The sequence below is a fragment of the Vulpes lagopus genome, chromosome 7 (genome assembly GCF_018345385.1).
Source record: "Vulpes lagopus strain Blue_001 chromosome 7, ASM1834538v1, whole genome shotgun sequence".
NCBI classification, from domain to species: domain Eukaryota; kingdom Metazoa; phylum Chordata; class Mammalia; order Carnivora; family Canidae; genus Vulpes; species Vulpes lagopus.
In genome coordinates, this window is record NC_054830.1 from 42,217,284 (window position 1) to 42,240,225 (window position 22,942).

At 36.6% G+C, this 22,942-nt stretch overlaps 1 protein-coding gene across 1 annotated transcript in view; it reads left to right on the forward strand.

Moving 5' to 3' along the window:
- Positions 1-22,942, forward strand: part of CNTN6 (contactin 6) — a 155,589-nt gene that overhangs the window by 21,546 nt on the left and 111,101 nt on the right. Inside the window, exon 2 of the mRNA XM_041762914.1 lies at positions 19,666-19,761. Coding sequence (XP_041618848.1) covers positions 19,666-19,761 — 96 coding nt within the window. The remainder of the gene's footprint in view (positions 1-19,665; positions 19,762-22,942) is intronic.

Here is a 22,942-nt window from a genome sequence, read left to right on the forward strand (position 1 = left end):
ATGGGAGTACTTGAAGTCACTGAAAGGGAAAGAAAAGACGAGAGCCAGAAATAAATACAAAAAAATTCCAACTATTAGACCTCAAGAAATATAGATAGATATGTTTATGCTTCTAAGTGGCTACATAGTACCTGATTATATGACTTTACTATTGTATTGTAAATAATTGACAATTAATGGACTTTGCTAGACTTCATTAGACAGTGCTATAATCACTATCTATTATATATTCCTTTACTCGTTTGACCAATTATATCCTTAGAGTAGATACCAAAAAGTGGAATTCCTAGGGAAAATAGGTTTTACATTTTAAATGTGAATACATCTTGATTAACAACTCTTGAAAAGCAGTTTTACCAAATTATACTTGGAGCAGCAGTGAGTATGCTGGTTTCCTTAGTCCTTCTCAATATTATACATATTTTGCATCTGATGAGTGACAAACTGTTATTGTTTTAATTTGGATTTCTTGGGTTATTAATAAAATTAAGCTTTTCATATGCTTATTGAAAACTTGGAATACTTTTTCAAATTTCCTAAACATGGTCTTTGCCTAGTTTTGTAGTGAGGGATTCAGATTTTTCTTAGGTACTTTTTAAAGTATATTAATATTTTTCTATTATAAATTATATAAAATATTTCCATTTTTATTTTAATTTTGCTTTTGATATTTTAGCCTGTAAAACTGGGATTTTTTTGTAATTTGATTCATCTCTTATTCCCTTTAAAATTTTTGTTTTGTGACACATGTATAAAAATTTTCTGAAGCCGAGGATTATGAAACTATTCCCCTTTAGTACTCTTGTCCTTTCATTCATTACATTGAGATCTCTGATTCACTTAGAATTTATTTCTGTAATGAGTTTGAGGTACAACACCTAGCTTTGTTGTCCCATCTCCATCCCATAAAGCTTTCTCATTTTTATTTATTAGATAATCCAGTGTTGACAAAGCCCATTTTCCACTTAGAATCCAAGTAGTCCTTAGTAGTTAAAATCTCAAATTATTCTAAATAGTTATCTACACTCCCCTCCCTACCCCACCCCCACTATATATCCATCATGTCCCTCTTCGCAGGATGTAACACTATACCTGGTGACACAGTAAGCTCTTCTACAAAGCACAAAGCTGTACTACACGGTGCCATTTCTCCTCTGGAGAAAGCCCATTTATCATCTAAAGACAAACTTTTAAAATGACAGCACTGCCTAGATCTTAGTAGTTTCTGGTGCTTTATTCTTCCTATGAATAGGTCAGATACAAAAGTTTCAAAGGCAGCCATTAAGACCAAATGCAGAGTCTAAACTGGAGAAAATGACTGAAGACTTACCTTTAAGTGCATTCCATCAAGTGCATTTTAACCTGATTTATTTGGCTATATGTCTGTCCCCCTCTGCATTTCCTATATCAGCTTTATCACAAATCAGTCCCCTGCAGGCTGTATTGGAAAAGCAATATGTGTGATTGAGATATTGTTAACAACAAAGCATGTACTGGTCCCAGAACTGCTAGATTCTGATTGATAAAATTTAATATTTTGAAGGGAGGGGAAAAAAAGGCTATTATTCCAACTCTTTTATTTGTAGTGTGGGTGAAATTCCTTTTATCTCCTTTACTTTCATTGTAGCAGTATGCCTGAGATTCCAATAAATTATTGGATGCAATATCCAGATGTCTGGATGATTTTTTGGTGCTGCTGCTACTTCTTAGTGGGCGAGAGAAAAGATAGTTGAGGTTCTGGAAAAAGTGTCAAAGCTTAGCAATAAAATAAGGATTTCATTGAACAGAAAGTAATGAAATCACCCAATTTATTTCCCTTTCACTGTTGTAATGCAGGTAAATCTTGCTTCATATGAGTCACAAAGCTTGAATGTGCAGTGGCCTGGCTCGAGTGGTGCATGGTTTATGTGTGAGGGATTGGAAGCGTACTCATAAATACCTTTAATAAAAAAGTGTGGGTGGAAGCAGCTTAGTTTTTCAAATAAAAGAAGTTTCATTTGTGTCTGGGGATCATAGCTGTTAAAAGTCAACTTTCTCAACTTCTCCCTCTCATACCACCCTTCTAATATCACTGTACTCCTGAGGAGTTATATTTGCAGTTCATCTTGATGCTCTTGGGCTCAGGTTTTATCTGTTCCACGGTGCAGTTACCTTCATCGGAGGGTACCTTCAATTTTCTTTCCCAGATCTTCTTGGCTGTCAGGTATCAATCATGTAGTCTTGATTGAGACATTAGTGTCAAGGATTGCTGTTCATGGTAAAGATCAGGAGTCAGCAAAACTTTTCTGTAAAGAGCAACATAGTAAATATCTTTGATTGACAGGCCGAGGTCTCTGCTATTATAGAGTAAAAGCAACCACACATAAATAAACGGGTGTGGCTGTGTTTCAACACAACTTTATTTACAAAAACAGGCAGTGAGCTCAGTTTAGCTCATAGGTTATTGTAGTTTACTGAGCCCTCAGATAGACTTAGGATATATTTTTAGATGTAGCCTGCCAATGGTGACAGCTAACATTTATTGAACATATACTTTAATATCTCATATAATTTAGCAAAACTAAATGGTAGCTACTATTGTAAATCCATTTTACAGATACATAAACATAAGAAAAGATCAAGTAATTTGCTAGTATATGGTAGAAAGTTGTTTGAAGTTAAGCTCACTTTGGGACCCTAGTTTCTAACCACTGTGCCACAATGTTTTTCTAATGCATCAGTAGGAATGGAAAAGGCATGAACACCCATTTTGGTGAGATGTTTTCATTGAATAACTTTTTTTTAAAACTATTAATAAATAAAGTCCCACCTATGTTCCAGCTTATTATTCACAGGATGCTAGGTTGCTATTATTATTTCAGTTTAACTGTTTAAATTTTTTTTTTAATTTTTTATTTATTTATGATAGTCACAGAGAGAGAGAGAGAGGCAGAGACACAGGCGGAGGGAGAAGCAAGCTCCATGCACCGGGAGCCCGATGTGGGATTCGATCCCGGGTCTCCAGGATCGCGCCCTGGGCCAAAGGCAGGCGCCAAACCGCTGCGCCACCCAGGGATCCCTAAATTTTTATTCAAGATAATTAACTTACTGATAGGGAAAATATGCAGAAGACTAAAATTAAATATGTAAAGTCAGCAGGAACTGAAAAAAAAAAGAGACAGAAATCTAAAGTTAAATGAGCTGAGTTTTTAAATTATGGCTGTCACTTAAAAAAATGTATGATTTTGGGTAAGTTGCATTTTGAGCCCTAATTGTGAAATTAGACACTAGAAAAACTCTAGCTGTATAGCTATATTAGAAATTCCTCTGAGGATCTACTGAGACACTAAATGGAGAAGTTTCATAGTGATATATCAGTATATAATAATCATATATATAGCATAAAATGGAATTATATATAATTATATATACATATACAAAAACACACATATATATAAGTGATGTTAAAAAGTCACTTTTTCTTAAGATGAGTAAAAAAAATAAATCTATGTTTAAATGATCTAAACCAAAAATGCTATGCATTTGAAGCAAAATTTTAGAAGAAATTTTTAGATTCTGAAGTGTAAAGAGCTCTTGAGGGTCATCTAGTCCATTCCTCTGTCTTCAGGCAGAGATATTCTTAAGCCAATGCAGATGAGATCCTGTCTATTTCTTTTAGAGAAGCAATTTAGTGAAAGTGCCTATAAACCATTTTCTGATAGAAGGAGAACCTCTTGAATACAAATTGACTCCCTGATTGTAAGTGACTTTGTGATGACAAGCAAGAGAACTTTTCAAAAACACAGAATATTGAAAATATTTTGTTTGTTTTGGCAAGTCAATGGCTTTGTCTGCCTGTGGCTTCCAGATGGGGGTCCAGGCTGAAAACATCCAGAGGCTCTATCCACACTTACTATGCAGCACAGCGGCTCTTACAGTCCAAAGGTGAGCCTTAATATTTTATACCATTAACTGTGTAGTCCCAAAGATGGATTCAGGGCAGATGTTTGATGTTGCAGCATGTTTGGGTTGCTGAATACCATGGTGAGTTTCTCTGCCTCTCTTCAACATTTTAGGAGTGGCAACAACAACAACAACAAAATTTCCCCTAATCACTGGTGCTTTAGGTAATAATGCACGGAAAGAAAAAGAAAAATTGATTTGTCTTCATAATATATCATATTCTCTGCTCTCTGAAAAAATAATTAAGGAAACAGCTCAAATTTAATGTGAAGCTTCAGAAAACTCCATGTGTACCATGAAAAAAAAATTAGAGAAACATTGATTTCCCACAGGAGACGAATCAATTTTGTCTGTGTAGTTCATTGCTGCGTTTATAGCTCCTAGAGCATTACTTGGCAAATAGTAGCTGCTTAATAAATTAGCAGATGAGACTTGTTTAAATGTCCATAGCACACTCTGTTTGATTTGCTTTCTTTAAAAACAGAGTTCATGGGCAGCCCAGGTGGCTCAGCGGTTTAGCATCGCATTCTGCCCAGGGCGTAATCCTGGAGATCAGAGATGAGTCCCACCTCGGGCTCCCTGCATGGAGCCTGCTTGTTTCTCTCTCTGCTGTGTCTCTGCTTCTCTCTCTCTCTCTCTCTCTCTCTCTCTCTCTCTCATAAATAAATAAATAAATAAATAAATAAATAAATAAATATCTTTAAGAATAAAAATAAAAGCAAAGTTCATGACACAAGATTTGGATTCAGTTGTACATTTAGGAAAGGAAGTAATCTCAGGAAGCCTGGTGAAAGAGTAGGGAAGGGAGAAAACCCATGAAGAGTGGGCCAATAAGTGGGTTATCACTGTGGAAAATTGTGGTTCGGTATGGCTGTGCTCTCCTATTGACTTTAGAAAACATGCCTCATGATCACTCCATCTTAGGGCAGGGAAGCTGGGTTATTACTTACAAACTCCCTTATTCCTTGGCTGAGATTTACTGCTGAGGATATTAAATCCCCAGCAGACATACCAGGGCTTGGGGTATTCTGTGCCTATAGAATAAATAATTCCTCATAAAAGTTTCAGGCAAAGGGACCAAGGTGTTGAAAGTGACAAGCCTTCAATTATTAATGGTCTCCCAAAATGATAGGTGACTTCCTAGGTGGGCTGAGGGGTTGTGTAGCAGCCATCTACAGTGGCTGTTACAACCATCCCTTAAAAGAACCACAACACTTTTGGTTTCCTAAGTGACAGTCCTAAATGTGAGAGTATCCAAGGAATTGGTTTGATATTTACATTTATTTTGTAATTTTAATTTAAAAAGGTTACAGATACATTCTTACCTAATAAGCAAGGGGATATGCAAAAGTTCAAAGATAATAGTTCAGGAATTTTGCATTTCCATATACTTGGCTCTAGCATTTCTGAGTAAACAGGGTCTTTTTCAATTATTTCTACTTGATTACTGAATAAGTAATTGGACTGAACTTATTCTATCTTTAAAATAAGCAAAATACTTAATTGAGACAATTGGACAGTGATCTCCTTGATTAATCATTTTACTGAAGATGGCAATTAATAGTCTCTGCTTATCTTATAAAAGAGCAGGCCTAGGTTGCTAAGTAGGTAACTTCTTTTCTACAGTGACAGACGTCTGGCATTGAACATCTCAAAAATCTCAAGGAAAGGACACGAACTTCATGGTAGGAGCAAGAGCTGACAAGTTTGTGGAGTGGCTAGGATAAGGCAAATGATATGCAGGCTGAGAATTTATGAGTTCGTGAACTTACGTAAATACAAGGAGACCAACCTGCAGTGAGAAAAATAGAGCAGATGCTCAAAGGAAAGCAGAGAGGACATGGGCTTGTGTGGCCCATGGAAAAGAGAAAAAGGGAGATAGAAAGAGACCAGCTGGAAGTGAACCTTACTATTCTCAGATGTGTTTCCACTACTTTGCTGGCCTGAGCTTTGTCTCGATACCTTTTTAACAGCCTCCTCCATTAGTTCAGACTGCCTTAAGTATACGTCTGTCCCTGGTGTGCAAAGAGATGAAACAATGAACACATGATTATTATTTCAGTGGAAATTGGAATGAACTAGAAAATCAACTAGTTGGTCATTTAGGCATTATGACAGTGTGATATTAAGGCACTGTGTATTAAGAATTTAGTTCCATCATTAATTACTAGTTTAGTGGCACCTGGTTAGTTCAGTGGTTGAGCATCTGCCTTTGGCTCTGGGATCGAGTCCCATTATCAGGCTCCCCACAGGGAGCCTGCTTCTCCCTCTGCTTGTGTCTCTGCCTCTCTCTGTGTGTTTCTCATGAATAAATAAATAAAATATTTTTAAAAAAATAATTACGAGTTTAGTGACTTATTGGCAGTTTTCTTAAATTTTTTGTTTTAACATTTCATGTGTAAAATACGTCTTATGCTAGTGCATATTTTTTAGATAGCCACATAATGTGCTTTTTAGTGTCTACACATGTAGTATAAATTTTGTGTACGTTAAATATAAATACAAATACAAAATGATAAATATAACAGAAAAAATAACATAACATAAAATAGAAATATATATAAAATTAATTCTATTTGAAAATTAATGAACTATAAATTTTGTGATACCTATAACTTATGGAGAGCTGTTTGACACAGTATATAAAACAAGTGACTTCTGGCATCTCACTTAATCCTAACAATGATCTAATACTGTAAGTATTTTTTTAAATAAACATTTTATAGATTCGATTTACCCATCTATTGTTTTTTCAGCAAATGTTTATTGAATATCCTTTTTGTATCAGGCACTGAGCATATTAGAGAACATTGAAAGTAGGTGAAAAATAAAGTTTATAGTTTACAGTGTCTCATAGTTAGACACTGTAGTTAGAGAGCTAGATTCAAACACAGGCTGATCTGAATCCAAAACTCAAATATTTTTCTTTCAACTATGTGACCATTCTTTCATTTTAAATAAAAAGTTATGTTCCCTTTGCTCATGGATTTGCTTCTCTTTCCTGGGCCATGCACAGTCTTTTATAACCAAATTTCAGCAGTGACCTGCCATGGTATCTGCCATACTGTGTTGGTTGCACAGACCAATCCTAGTACAGTGCAGTGGGAGGGACTGGATAAAGCAGTGCATACCACCAGTAGGCTCATCGAGGTTCGTTTTGGAGTCTGGCTACTAAATCATCTTTTAGAATAAATCCTAGCCTCTTCTCTATGATCCAACAAAAATTGTATCCCCTTTTCAATTCCTAAAGAAAATACTATGGACTGTATACATAATATTTTCTATTCACTCAATTACTTTGGAGTTATAACTACTTCCTAATTCATTAAACATGTATTTGTTGAATACCTGCTTTTTGTGAGCACTGACCTAGCTACTGTGGAGAAAGCAAGGTCCCCATTTTCCTGAAGCTTATAATCTATCTAGGAAAATTTTGAAATAAACCAATAATCATTTATGACAGTTATTAGACTTTGGGGGGAAAAAGAGAGGTTGATAGGAAACTGCTACCTTAGATTGGTTGGCCAAGAGAGGCTTCCCTAACACACAGGCTGAGATTTGAATGTCAAGGGGAATCCAGCCATGTGGGCATCTGGGCAGAAGTTATGAAGCAGAAGAAACAATAAGGCCAAAGGCCATAAAGGGAGGAAACACTGTGTTCTAAGAAACAAGAAAGTAAAGTATCCATTGTGTCTGGAGTTTTCTGAACAGTGGGTGGAAAGTGCTAATAGAAATCATATCATGTGGAGTCTTAAATAGCTTAGTAAGCTTTTTAAACTTACTTTTATTTCTCTGAGCTCATTAATCTTGAATAGAACATTTATTGAGTATCTACTGTGTGCCAGCCCTGTGCTGGGTACTGGGAACGCAAAAAAGGCCCATATGCTCATTTTGTAAAAGGAAGTCACACTGGGGCACCTAGGTGGCTCATTTGGTTAAGCATCTGCTTTTAGTTCAGGTCATGATCCTGGGGTCCTAGCATTGTGGAGCCCCTCCTGCAGCTCTGCAGGGGGTCTGCATCTCCCTCTGCCCCTATAGCTGCGGGACGGGACGCTCTCCCTGCTTGTGTTCTCTCTCTGTGTGTGTCAAATGAATGAATAAAATCTTTAAAACAAACAAACAAAAAAGGAAGTCATACAAACAATTGCAGCAGAGTAATGGTAAATTAAAATTAATTAGTTAATTCAAGCAATTTACCTTTTTCTTTAATGTATTAAATCCATCCACATTTTTGAAGCAGCTGTCTGTGAGATGCAGGCTATGTGATCTGCTGGTGTAAGTCTGAAACAGCCCCAGTTTCACATTTGACAGAAATGAAACTGTAGCTCAGACCAATTGCATTTCTATGAAACTCCTCTCACTGGCACTCTCTGCTTTTAACATCTAGATGAAATCTACTCACTGTTCTCCAGGAACATCAGTGTTCACCTTCCTGCATATCTTGGTGAAGAGACATTCCTTCCAACCCTTTAACTCCCACTCTACCTCAGCTGAGGTCCTACTCCCTGCCCAGTTCTTATAGTCGGTTTTCTTTCTCTATCTTAGTCTTGATCTAAAAGAGGAACAAATGCTTCTTAATTGTGCTCCAAATAACACACCTGCTAACATAAAAACTCATCCACACAGTCCGTGCTTTGTATTGGGACATTTGTGGACGTTTGAGGGAGGAAAGAATTACTGACACTAGAAGGACATAAGTAGGGACCCTGGGTGGCTCAGTGGTCGAACATCTCCTTTCATCTCAGTTCATGATCCCTGGGTTCTGGGATCTGAGTGCTACATGGGGCTCCCGGCAGGGATCCTATTTCTCCCTCTGCCTATGTCTCTGTGTCTCTCATGAATAGATAAATAAAATCTATTTTTTAAAAAATGCTTAAGAAGGACATAAAGCATCTTAAGTTGAAAGGACTTTTCCTACAAGTCCTGAAGCATTCTGTAAGTCGGTTTTCCTCTTGTTTTTGTTCTTTCCCTTCCCTCCATCCCTGTTCGTTGCTCACACAGTGTGTGGTCAGTGTGCGGTCCTTTCAAATGTATCTTGTCTCATGATCCACCATATCCTCTGGATCCACCATTTTCCCAAGTCAGATTCCCAAATTTCAGGCATCTATACTTTGTGGGGTTTAAAATATCCATGTACCACCAGTTATTTATTCTTTCCCAGTCAAACTGCTTTCATTTTTAGTAAGTAAAAATGTTAGAAAGCACATATTTATTGCCACTGTATCTAGAAAATTAATGTAATTCATCAGAAATAAATGGGAACTCTAAAAAGCACCATGTAGCTATTAAAATTGAAAAACGTATGTTTCCATAACACTCAAGTGCATTGCCAAAGAACCAATGATAACTACCACACACAATGATAATCTCTCTTTTGTTTATCTCTGAAGGTTCCTATAAATACTAAAAAAGATGACAAAATGCTTTGGCAGATACTGGGATTTTATTTAAAAGAGGCTCTAATGCTCTCTTTCTGTCTGTTCTCTGTCTCTGTTTCTGGGTCTGGGTCTTGTTCTTTCTCTTTCTCTCTGTCTCTTTTTCTGTCTCTAAATGACAATGTATGCAAAAGTCCTTACCAGTGGACCTTAATTACCCTGAGGGCTGAGCTGGAGAAATCTGCAAAGGAAATGCAGATTGCAAATGTGACTCCAAAGACCTTGCTCTGAGTAAAACAATTTGATGGAAAAATAACAGTATTTAGCAACAACCCTGAAGTCAGTCTCCTTAATTCCAGTACTGCAAGTTCCTGCAAAGTGAAGTCAGTAGGATAGAAACTATTTTATGTGTGTGTGTGTGGGGGGGGGGGGGGGGGGGGGGGGGGGGGGGGGGGGTATCTTTGAAAAAGTGCTCTCATTCTACACTCCTTCTAGAAACAGGAGTAGTAACACATTTACCCAGAGGCTTTTCCCCATTACCTCGAAAACTCTACCTTTTATTTTCTACATAGGTTGCAAATTTTGAAATCAAAGTTTCTGATTAAACCATCACAATGAATGAAAGGGCTTATTCTGGGCTGTGTCTGAAAAGAACCATAGTTTGTGTGGTGGCTCGCATTAACCACTGTTATCAAGGGGCCTGGAGCCTTGTTTCATGGAAATCACTCCCTTTTCTCTAATGCCCAGCACCGAAGAGGGCCTGGAGGAGCTAGGAGTAGGATTGTTCCGGGAGGGAGACCAGTTCACCTCATTTCTCACGAAAACTTCGATATCCAGCGCTCTTTGCTGATGACCTAGCACAGGAGCTAATAACAACTGAGCTGTAGCCAAACTCCCTCAGACTTCCAGGCAACCAGTGGGTCAGTTTAGCTGTTTTGCTACCACGTTCAAAAACTTAAGAAACCAGGCAATGATTCTCTTCCCCAAGAGGCAAGATAGACTGTGCTCACTCACTTTGAAAAACAAGAAATTCTGCTTTGTGTTCCTCTTTTCCCCTTCCTGCCTTTCCCTCTTCTTCCATGGAGTGGACAGAGTAGTGTTCTGAATCTCTGAAAATGTTTCTAGAGTCAGAGTGTGGGAGGAGTCCTTATCCTGCCCTTTTCTCACTTTGAGGTCTTGGCCAAGTTCCTCAACCTTTTGTTTACAAAATGAGAGCCACAGTAGGTACATGTCAGGGCCACTGCAAAGATTAACCATGAGAATGTTTATAAAGGTCTGGGGCTCTGGGAGGAGGTCTCAGGAAATAAGAATTCGCATCCCCCTATGCTAGACAGCCCCTCTCACTGCACTTTCCATAGCTCTTAGTTGTTCCATTCACATGTTTAACCAGAATCTAAAAGACAGAATCCACTGTCTTTCGGATTAGCTAGTTTGCTGTCTACACTAGACTCCAGGTTTTCTCTCTGCCGTGCAGGACTCTTCAGCAAAATCCTCCAATCTTCTTTTTGGTAGAAAAACATACCTTGACACACACAACTAAGTCTACATCTTCCACATGCTGTATTGCATCCTTTATTCTTCTGAGATTTTGATCCGTTCTGGATACTCCCCTTTTGCACTTGAGCTATATTTGTATCATTCATTAATTGTAGGCAACACAAACAGCTCTAAGAAATCTCTTTAAAGATTACTAACTAGAAAGGAACTAGTACTGTCCTTCTTCCTACAGAACAAAAGATGGGAAAATGAACATTTGCCAAAAGGCACAGGCCAAGACCAAGAAGAAACAAGGGCAGTCTAGGACTTTTCTGGCGACTCAAATAACAAGCCAAGAGGTGATTTCTGCCTCCAGCTGGGCTGTGGTGCTTTCTGGGCAGAGAGGTTCAATGACCCTCCATCTAACAATTCTTGTCAAGTTGGCAGAACATGCTCTGTAATAAAGTAACAACGTGATGTGGCAATACTTGGAAGAAAATCCACATACTTTTGACTTTGGGCCATTTTTTAAAATTTATTTATTCACAGAGCATTTGAACTGGCCACTGGGTGGACAGAGAAGGAAATTCCAGGCTCTGTCTCTAAGAAAATATGTTTGTTAAATCATCAGACACTGAAATGAAACCTTTATAAAAATTCTAAGCATCCAACTTTTGGTGATGTGCAAGTATATCATCAATAACATAATTTAAGTCCCCCGCTTCAGGTATTTTGTACTTCATACCTTTTAAGCATGTTAAAGACATCACAACACTAGCCCTGTGAGATAGATAGGTGCTATTACTAGTTTCATTGTAAGAGTAGAGAAAACTGAGATAGAAAGAAACTAATTAATGAACCCTAAATCTACAGCAAATGCATGGTGAAGCTAACATTTGAACCCACAGAGTATGACCCTAAATTTGTGCTCTAGATAATTTTGTTTCATCGTTAATAACTTTATACAGAATTCATTAGTGAGCTGTTTAATTTTTGCATGCCTACTTAGATTGCTTCTTTTCTTTCCAGAAACACTGAAGACCTCCACTGCAATGTACAGTTAAGTAATCTGAGTCTCAGTCTATATTATGCTGTCAAAGTTATATCATCCCATTGTTCCTTCTGCTTCTCTTTCATTCAGCTGGTATTAACTGTAGGGAATATACAGATTTAGAAAGAGACAAGTTTGGGAACAGGCCATATCTAGTACTTGCATTCTTTTTTTTTTTTTTTTTTTTGTCATAGATGCCCCTGCTTTCCTAGCATTAGTCAGACAAATGAGTCCTTTATAGAAAATCAAATTCAGTTTTATGTGTGTATTTTAATAGACCAATTAAGTATTTCATAGTTGCTCACAGTGTTCTAAATAATACATGCTTATCTCTCTGAAAATGCTTACCATGCTCTATATAATAAATGTTTATCTCTAGATGCTCAGCTGATAGGAAAGAATGTATCTGCCCCTCCTCTTTACTATTCTATATATTATTTTCTTAAGCACCATAAGGAAATGGTTCTCAGTGAATTCATTATTCCCAGGAAACAAAGAAACAACTTACTTGCTCTTCACTTATTTATGAAGTTTTATAAGAATCCTTTTATATCAAAAAAAAAAAAAAAGAGGGGGGAGGAATTTTAACTTGGATTGTAAATGAATTTGACACCAGAAACTCTTAAAATACCTCCTTACTTCTTGCTTAGATATTAGCATTCCAAATTTATGTTCAATATCAAGACTCAGCTATTGCCTCTTTTACAGAATTTGACAATGGCACTCTGCTTTATTAGGTTATGTCATGTTATGTTACTGAGTTATGCTAGGAAACACAATAATATCATGAACACTGTAACTGAGTATATAGCATCCTGAGAATGACGGTATAAAATGAAATTGGTCTAAATAGAAATATTTTTGTATGCCACTTAATAAAGTTATGGGAAAATTAATTACAGCACCAGGATCTTCAGCTTACTTCAAATCACCCAAGAAATAGGAAAGAGTAACACGACCCATTTGATATTCTCCTCGAGTGGTCCTCTTCAAAGGAGAAAACTGATGGAAAGATGTGAATTCAGAATAACCTTACTATGATGTCTTGATATTCTTAAAAAAGAGTACTTTGATTTCAAAAGTTTCATATATCACATCTAGGAGTTCAGTGAGACTAATACAGAACTAGAGAATTATTCTTGGTCTCTTTCACCATTTCCCTTTTGCTGGGGAGGGCATCAGCATTTTCTTACCCGGCAAAATGTTTTTGCCGTAGGCCAAAACAAAGCACATACCTCCAACGTGCAAACTGCATCAGGAAGGTGAACAAGCACTCTTTGGTCCTGTTGACTCCAGTGCAAACCTTCAGTGCTAAAACTTCACAGAATTTGCAAAGGGGGAATAGTATTCTGCAGGTGCAAAACAAAGTACAGTACAAGAAACCTGGGAATTTAAGATCAGATTCAGCGTTCTCAAAGTAACAAATAATTGAAGCTGTTTTGGGGGTGTAGAAAGAAAGAAAATAAGAGAGAAAACCCCTTCTCGGGTTTAGGGGCAGACCATATGGTCTGTGTTGTGGGGAATCTCTGTTTAGGGAGGCAGTATAGTCTGGCGGTTAAGCAAATGCCCTCCAGAGCCATGATATTTGGAATTTAATTTTACTTCCTTTACTTAGAAGCTCTGTGAACTATTGAAGATCTCTCCATTTCTGAGTGTGGTAGTAGGAGACAGAGGGAGGTGAACTTTGCAAAAGAAAGGGGGAGGATCTGGGTTTCTCCCTGTTCCTGAACCAGAACTGTACTGGGAAGTCTGTAGGAGAGAGAGAGCAGACATAAAAAACAGAGGGGGAGTGGAACTATAGACTTTTAAGAACTAAATATCCAATATTTGATTTCACGGTGTTTGGATTGCAGCCTACTAAATCCATAAGATTAACAGAGGCACAAATATGGTAGTTGGGGTGGTGGTGCTTCCTATTAGTGTGTGTGGGCCGGGCTGGTGAGATGCATATCTCTATGTAGGTCAAGATAAGGAGCTGAGTTCCTTGTTTGCAGGGACACGAGGGTGGAGATAAGTTGGGAAACATACCTGGAGAGGACAGAACAAGGATTCTGAAAAGTGAGGGTATCAGAAATGAAACTATTTCTAAATCTGAAAATATGGTACCTCCTTCCCCATTCCAGGAAGTTGCAGGATTCTTTGAAAAGTCACTAAGCTTTTGTGTTTGTTTGTTTGTTTGTTTGTGTGTGTGTTTGAACATGGAGTGGCAGTTTTTGCCTACTTATATCTTGCGTATGGCAGGGAGACCCTAGTTAACATTGGGAAAGCAGAATAGCATCATGTTGAAGAACGTGAGCTCTGGAACCAGACTACCTCCTTTTCAGTTCTGTCTTGATATGTAGAAACTGTGTGGTCTTTGGTCTGTTGCTGATCATTTAGGAGCCTCTGACTCTGTTAAGTGAATGGGATAGCAGTACCTACATTCCAGAGTCGTCATGAGAATTCAATGAAACTACCTCACTGAGTATCCGGCACATAGTAGTTATTCTTGATATATGAAAGAAAGGAGAAAAATAAAGATTTAAAATATTAAAATACAATAAAGTATAGCAAGTAGCTAAAGGTCCAATTTATATTATTACTCAGATCTTGAACAACTCAACTGGGGTATGTCCTGCTTACAGCATGCACACTTTCCCAGTGAATATCTTTTCCTATCCTCAACTTTGCAGGTGTCATCCTCCTGGTTTGGTCAATGTACCCCGGGTACCCAGAGCCGTCCTCCAAGCTTATGAGAGTTGGCAAGCCACTGGCCTCCTTCTGTGTCAGGGGCTGGTACTGCCAAGCACATCCTCTTGATTGTGATCCTCAGGCCTTGGCAGCAAATAATACAGTTTTCTCACTTTAATTAGGCTGAGATTCATTCCTACACATGGCAGCTGCAAAGATGTATTCTCCTTACAATTAGATGCTGCAACACTTAACATTACTTGGACTTAATTTTAAGTACATTTTGGTGGCCCTCATCCCTCCTCTGCACCTTGGTTGCTCCAGGAGAGAGCATATGGCCTTGTAATTCTTTAAAGCTTATTTTATGGGCCATTCTCAGGCACTTCCTGCTGGCCTTTGGAACAGAGCCTTGTTTGTGACTGCATTTTTGCTTATGCTCCTGCCAAAAGCTTCCTCCAAAACCAGCAATAAAACCACAGGATTCGATAAGCCATGGTCATCAGAATGGCTTAATGAGAGCAACCTCAACAATTGGGGTCTTTAACAACAACCTACACTGCAGGACTTATACCTTGAACACAAGGACAGCCTGGGCAGGTCACCTTTGTGGCTTATGGGAGTTTCTCCAAATAATAGAGAATTTGAGACCGATCTCACACTAAGCTATTTTCTCTTAAGCAAAAATGGATAGGACAAAAATAGAAATTGGTGGTTCTTTCTGGGCTTTCCTGATAGAAGAATAAATCTAGAGTCTTAAAGGGTGTTAGAGAGCAAAGAAAATTTCATTGGATGCTCAAATGGCTACCTAATTCAGTCAACCTTGCCTCAAAATATCTGAATTAGATCATGTCTCCTGCTAGCAAAAAGACACTTGAAATACAAGTTAGATACTTAAAACAGATCTTGATCAAAGCGTATTCACATGAGATGGCACCTAGTTTAAATATGGCAAAATTATATCTTGTCTATCATCTATGTGGCTATTAAACAGTTTTAAAATCTGAATTATTAATTAAAGCCTATGAACTAGTACCATTTTGGAATGACAGTGTTTTGATAGCTAACAAGACTTGTATGACTTTTGAGAGATGTTGATTTCCTTTCATGTCAACTATTAGATGCCCCATTGTAATCATAAAAGGCAAGAAGAAATTATGTTGCACGTGGATCCTGTATAAGTGGAAATGAACACAGAATATATTAAAATCAGTGGTCTTATCAACAATGTGTTATAATGGCTTCTGATTAACACTGAGAACATGATTGATATTACTGGGAGTACGGCACACTGACAATGTGACACTGAGAAAATTCAATCCAAAGCTTGTTAATTTCATAGAATCATTCAATTTCTCATTACTCTTTTGTGACAGTTTTTGTTTTTGTGACCATTAAAAAGTAAAGACAATTTAATGGGACCTTCAATAATGATAGTAGGAAAAACATTTTTAAATCCTCATCTGTTATTACTACAAATAGAAACAATGAATACAATATATTGATTTTTGGTTTTAAAAAGAGTTTGTTAACTTGATTCTTACTGAGTCACATTTAAAATTATGCAAACCCAACCCATAAAGAACTCCATTGATAGTTGACATCAACGGTACCAACATATGTAGGTTGATTTAACTTTTCTACTGCCAAAGAAGAGAGGGCACATATTTGATTTAAAATACTCTTTTAACTCCTAACTCTGGGAAATGAACTAGGGGTGGTGGAGGGGAGGAGGGCGGGGGGTGGGGGTGAATGGGTGATGGGCACTGAGGGGGGCACTTGATGGGATTAGCACTGGGTGTTATTCTGTATGTTGGTAAATTGAACACCAATAAAAATAAATTTATTTAAAAAAAATCCTCTTTAAGAAACAGACAAGGCATGCCAGGTCCTGAATTAGTGTAAAGCTAATAACTGATAATCAAGAGCAGGTGGAGGAAGAAAAGGGGGTGTAGCTGGGGAAAAGTGGGGCTTATCTTGGTCAAATAATTGTATTATTAAAATAGGGTACAAATAAGGGTTACCAAATTTGTGTATCAGACTTAATCCATTTCTTTCATTGGACTCTTTTCATGAATAGAAAGCAAATCTACAAAAAAGAATACTTATTTGGTAGATACAGAGATAAACAGCATGGATGCTTCAAATTGAAACACCCACCTACAAAAAATTTTATTGGAACCAAAATATGCTGTTAAAGTTGTGTTTGCAAATTTGCATATCTCAACTTTGTATCAGTCAGAGGAAAATATAACAGCATGACGTCATGACTTAGTGTATCATAATCATAATAATTACCATATATTGATCACCTCCTCTATAACACACTATAGGTTAGATACTTTAAATTCCTTATTTTATTTAATCCTTATAACAACACTGATAAGTAAGTATATTTATTGCATTTTTTCCCTTCTTCACTGATTTACCCAACACTGTCATCTGTTTCATTGAGAAATTTGAAACCACCCTGAAAAACTTTCTCATCTGTCCAGCAAATAATTCTTACAATTTTTCTCTTCTCTCTGTCTCATTCTCTGCTTCCCTCCCTTTCCTTCCTTCTTTTCTTTCTTCATAGTCTTCTACTCTACTTCTAAAAATTGAAGGTTTTCAGGAACACCTGGGTGGTTCAGTGGTTGAGCCTTTGGCTCAGGGCATGATCCCAGGATCTAGGATGGGCCCCGCATCGGGCTCCCCACGAGGAGCCTGCCTCTCCCTCTGCCTGTATCTCTGCCTTTCTCTCTGTGTGTGTGTCTCTCATGAATAAATAAATAAAATCTTTTAAAAGATTGAAGATTTTTAGAGTTTGGTTCTAGATGACTGACTACCAAATTTCTCATGTGAAAAATTTAAGAGTCATCCCATGGGGATTACACACATTCCTATCGCTTTAAATACTGTATGCTGATAAATTCTATTCTTATAGATCTAGACCTTGCCTCTCCTCTGAGTTCGGGGCTCAGATGTTATATAGCATACATGACATTGTCATTTAAATAACTCATGGATGAGACACACATAATATATTCAAAATAGAAGTCTTTAATCTCTCTAAATCACACCACTAATTTATTTCAATTAAACTCCAGTAAAGTTGTTTAAAAATGAGCAAAAAATGCACACATAATTTATATACTTTATAATTTTTTAAGGATAAAGAGAGGTGTAGATAAAGATTTAATAATCTCTACTCGCATATCTCCTATTCTTCCCTTGTGATAACCAAGGTGAATATTAAAAATACATATTCTATAACTTTCTCTATACCAATTAAAAGAGATCCTCATATTTAGGTTTTGACTTTTTTCTCTCACAAAAGTATAATGTCATAGCAATATTTAGCACTTTTTTTAACATAATAGTATAACTCACTTTCCAAGAACTTTCCACATTAGTCCTTTATATTTAAAACATTCCTTCTAATCACTGATGGCATTCCATTCTATGAATGTTGCAGATGTTGCTCAACTTCTGCACTGATTTATTATTTAATTATTTCCAGGTATTTCTTTTGTACTTTTAATATAATCCCAATATAATGTAATAGCCTCAGATGCCCTGATTTTTGCAATTTCTCATTGTTCCTTGCTGACTATATGCCTATGAACATTGCTTCATTTCAATATTGTGAAACTTTCCTGCCATTTTCTACATCTAGGTTTTGGAACCTGTTTTTCTTTCAGCAAGAAATATTTACCCTGTTCCATAGCACCATTGCATGGCTGTCTCTTTCTCATCCAATAGATCTGCATTCTGTTCTTTTCATTCACAAGATATGTCAGTTGGGATAAAAGGTTAAACTGCTATAACACAGAGATAAATGCTTCAAACAAGATAGGAGTTTACTTATCCCTACTATAATGATCCAAAGTGGATGTTCCAGATCGGCTGTGGTTGTACTCCATGCAGTCACTCAAGTACCCAGGTTAAAGGTGGCTTTTTCATCTTCAACAAGGACTTTCATATCATTGGCAATCTAGGCGCTGGTGGGATAGGTGGAGAATGTAAAACTATGGATATTTCCTTTCATACATAATAGATGGAAGTTTCACTCATTGTCTGCTTACCACATTAATTGCAAAGATGTCTAAGAAATGTATCCTCTGATTAGAAAAATGTATTTGATTTACTAATCTATTACTATGGAAGAAGGAACAATGCATTTTTATAGGTAACAGCACTCCTCACTCCACAATAATTATTACAATTTATGGATGTACATTTGTTTGTTTTTTAACTTGTATTCTAGTTTTCGTATTAGGTAATAAGCACAATAAGGGCAAGGTACATGCCTGATTTATTTACTAATGTATCTTCTCTCCTTAATACACTTCCTATATTTTTAATAGGTGTTCACTACAAATTTTTTTTTTTTCACTACAAATTTTTTAAAAGAGTAAATGAGTATTAATGAGATTTTACAGGCTAAAAAACTAAAGTTCAGAGAAGTTCAACAGTCCTGGAGACTGAATGATGATTCCAGGAGTGTGGAAAGAATATGTACTTCATGTGGATGGTTTAATGAGATAACTAGTTAGCTTTCTTCTAACAGTGAATTTCTATGATTCTTTAATATTGTAAGAAATTACAACACTCCAAACAAGATCATGAAGCTGCTTTGTGAAGGAGTAGAACAAGGAAATTAGAAAATATACCTTCTTTCTCAATGGTTCAATCACATAGAACTCTCTCCCCACACCATTCCATCCTAAATTCTCACAGACCCCATCTGCACATCAAATACCAACCATTAATCTAAGATGCTAGAAGATTGCAGCAAACTTGCTGCATACTTTTTGTTTGTTTGTTTTTTATCACAGCTTCCCTGGGTAAGGAAAGTAAATATGTGCTGGGTTTTAAAGATTTCCTGCTGGGCTACAGACTGCCTAAGGAATAAAAGTAAACAGATAGTAGGTAATGTTAATAAATGTCTTCATCACATATTCGATTTAATTATATTAAAAAGAAAGAAGAAAGAAAAACAAGATTTTTAGAGATAACAATCAGGGTAGATAAATTAATCATCACCTAAATCTCCTGGCCAGTCAAGTATGAATGCCCATTACTGTTAAGAATAAAAATAAGTTGAAGATTATACTTTAAAATGTTTTTTACTGCAAGATAATTCTAAAGCTGTTTTGTTTGTTTTCCAAGATATTGAAGACTTTGAAACCAAAACAAGAAGCATGGTATCCGTCCGAGAAGGTCAAGGTGTGGTGCTTCTCTGTGGCCCACCACCACACTTTGGAGGTATGGTGGGGATTAATTTGGGTCACACCATTAATGTGGTCACTACAGGTGTTAAAAAAGGCACATCATGTCTTGAAGTCAATGGTAGCTCTTCATCAACTCAAAAGGACCTTGAAAGCTCTTCACGTTCATCCTACTATATCTAAATAGTACTAATCTAAATCTCTTTTTAAAAGAAATTTTGGTTCATGCAGTCACTCAACAAGCATGACCTTAAGGAGATGCAGCATGACACCCAATGTGAGGACAAGGGTACAAAGTGAAACTGATTAGCGTAGTGGCTAGTACTTATTCAGAAAAGAAGTACTTGGATTCTTATTTCATTGTTATTATTGACCTCCTTGGAAAAGCAAATTCCAGCATTCCTCTTGGCAACCTCACTTTAACAATTGGAAGAGGAGAGTTACTCCATTAATTAGAAGCAAACTTTCAATGGGACCAAATCAGAATATCTCCTAGCAATGGTGAAATCATGCAGTCAATGTCAGTCTCTAGTTTGTAAGAATCTGGATTGACCTGTGAGTTAACCTGTTGCCAAGGATCTAAACCACCTACTGACTCTCACCCCCTTGGGATTGCATTTTGTGAAATTCAAAATGATTTGGTAAAATTTGGTAGATCCTCAACCAATAGTGAATCTGGAAGAGTCAGTATCAAAATATACATGGAGGCATTTATTTGGTACCATTTCAAATACCATACTGATTGTTTTACAGTTACCTTAATAATAATAGCAAGTTCTTAAACAGTAGAGATCTAAATACTTTATATGTATTAACTTTTAAATTTCTTATGGCAGCTTCATGAGAGAGATTCCTATGATTATTGTTTTATAAAAGAGAACAGTGAGGTAGAGAGAGAAGTTAAGGGAACCGTCCATAGTAACATAACTGATAGGCAATGGGGTCAAGCTTCAAATCCAGGCAGTCTGGCTCCTTAGAGCAGCCCTTTTATAGTTGATTTCCACTCTGGAATGGGAGAACTTTGAAAGCAAATATAACAAATACTTAAAAATAAAATAAAATAAATCGTTATCCATGCTATTAAACAAAATATTTATGATCTTTTAAAAACTTGAAAATACTTTTCCATTATGTTCATTTTTATATGATCTCATGAAATGCTGATGTAAAAAGAAAAGGAAACTGATTAGAAGTTAACAATATTTTATTCAGTAATATTATAGAGTAGCATAGTATTATGAAATATTAGGCAAGAATTATACTGTTTGCAGTGCTATTTGAGATAAAATAATATTATTCTAGAGCATTGAAAAAACTTGGTGCTTATTTTTCAACCATAGGGAAATTATTTGTTGGTACTATAATCCAAGATGACAAGATATGCAAAGTCATGTCTGTTTGTACTGTCAGTCTCTCTCTCTCTTTTTGGTACTGTCAGTCTATGTCATTTTATGCTCTGACTTTGGTCAAGGAATCTTGACAGAACTGAAGATTATTCTCAACTTTGTTTACTATAAATAAAGGTAACAGGTATGTCAAATATTTGTGAATGAATGTCACATATTTTAAAAAGGCAGCCAGTGGGTGCCAGCTACTGGATAGCTCAGTAGATTTAGCTTTCAGCTCACATCATGATCTCAGGGTTGTGAGATAGGAGCTCCACCCAGCACAGAGTCTGCTTGTCCCTCTCCCTCCCCCTCTACTTCTCTCTCTTTTTCTCTCTCTAAAATAAACAAAATCTTTAGGAAAAAAAAAAAAAGGCAGCCAAGTAGGAGAAGCTTTCCCTTGTTACTTTGTTATCTACCACTGTTAAAATATATGTTGATCATTTAAAGCATTGTAACCCTTGTTATAACAGTGTCTCTCTGCTTAATGCCATGAAATTAAGTCACAGATAGACAAATGCTGCCTTCAATTTAGATCTTTTTAACTAAATAACTAATGCTTATTGCATGCAAGTTATGACAAACTTGTATGATACCAAATTTTATTATATCATATATAATGTTTTAGCAGGATCCCAAGGGTATTTTTCCATATTGACGTCATCCAGTATATAGGAATTTTCATCCATGGTGTTCTAGGGTGTGCCATGGGCTTTCTCATCTGTATAAAGGCAGAAATACTAGGATACAATTCTTCTGTTCTTTATAGTTCTTAACAGATCAAAATTAAGGGGAATATTGACAGACACCCTTTGATCCAATTAATTAGAAAAAAATATTAATAATAGTAATAACGGCTACCAATTATTGAATTGTTGTCATGATCAAGCCCTAAGGGCTTTCCACTTAAATTAGCATTCCCAGTATTCCAACAATTAGGAACAATAATTTTAAAATGAGGAAACCAAAACTCAGATAAACTAAGTAAATCAGTTTTCAGCTAGTAAATGAAGGTGAGATTCCAATGCAGAAATTTCTAACTTCAAAAAGAAAAAAAAAAAAGCCTTCAGATAGTAACCTCTGTAGTTAATAGTTAAACTTCAGATTATTTATCAGTTTCAACACTCTTACACCTCCTGGGTTTGCTAAGAGTTCTAAGAGTGTCTTTAACTGGCTCATTTAAAACAATTCCTTATTCTTCCTTTTCCTTTCTCACCTTCCATGAAGGTGAATTATACCAAGAAAGACTTCAAGAATATAGAGTAACATAATGATTGGATAACCTTCAAACTGGATTAATGGTCAGCTGGGTTAAAATGAGCCAACTTTACACATAGAAATTTTTTCTTTGTAATTTTTTCCTTGGTTTAGGATATACATATTTTTTTCATTAGTATCTAACAGTCTACCAAAACTTGGTAGCTTCAAGCAACACCCATCTATTAGGACACAGTTCTATAAGTCAGAAGCCAAAGGATGTGGATGTTTTCTCTACAGAGGCTCTTAGAAGGATAAAATCAAAGTCATAACCAGATGGTATTCTCTTCTGGAAAGTCTGAGGAAGAATCCACTTCCAAGCTCACTCTAGTTGTTGGCTAAATTCATTTCCTTGCTATTGTAGGAACAAGATTCCCAATTCCTTGGGACATCTAGCCAGATGTCAAGGGCCACTGTCATCATCTAGTGGATGCCCACATTTCCTGCCACATCTTTCTCCATCTCCAGAGTCAGCAGCAAATGTCCCTCACATCAATTTCCTCTGATAGTTCAAATCTCTCTAGCCAGGACAAGGGAGCAATTATATTAAACTCGATATGATCAAAACATTGAGTT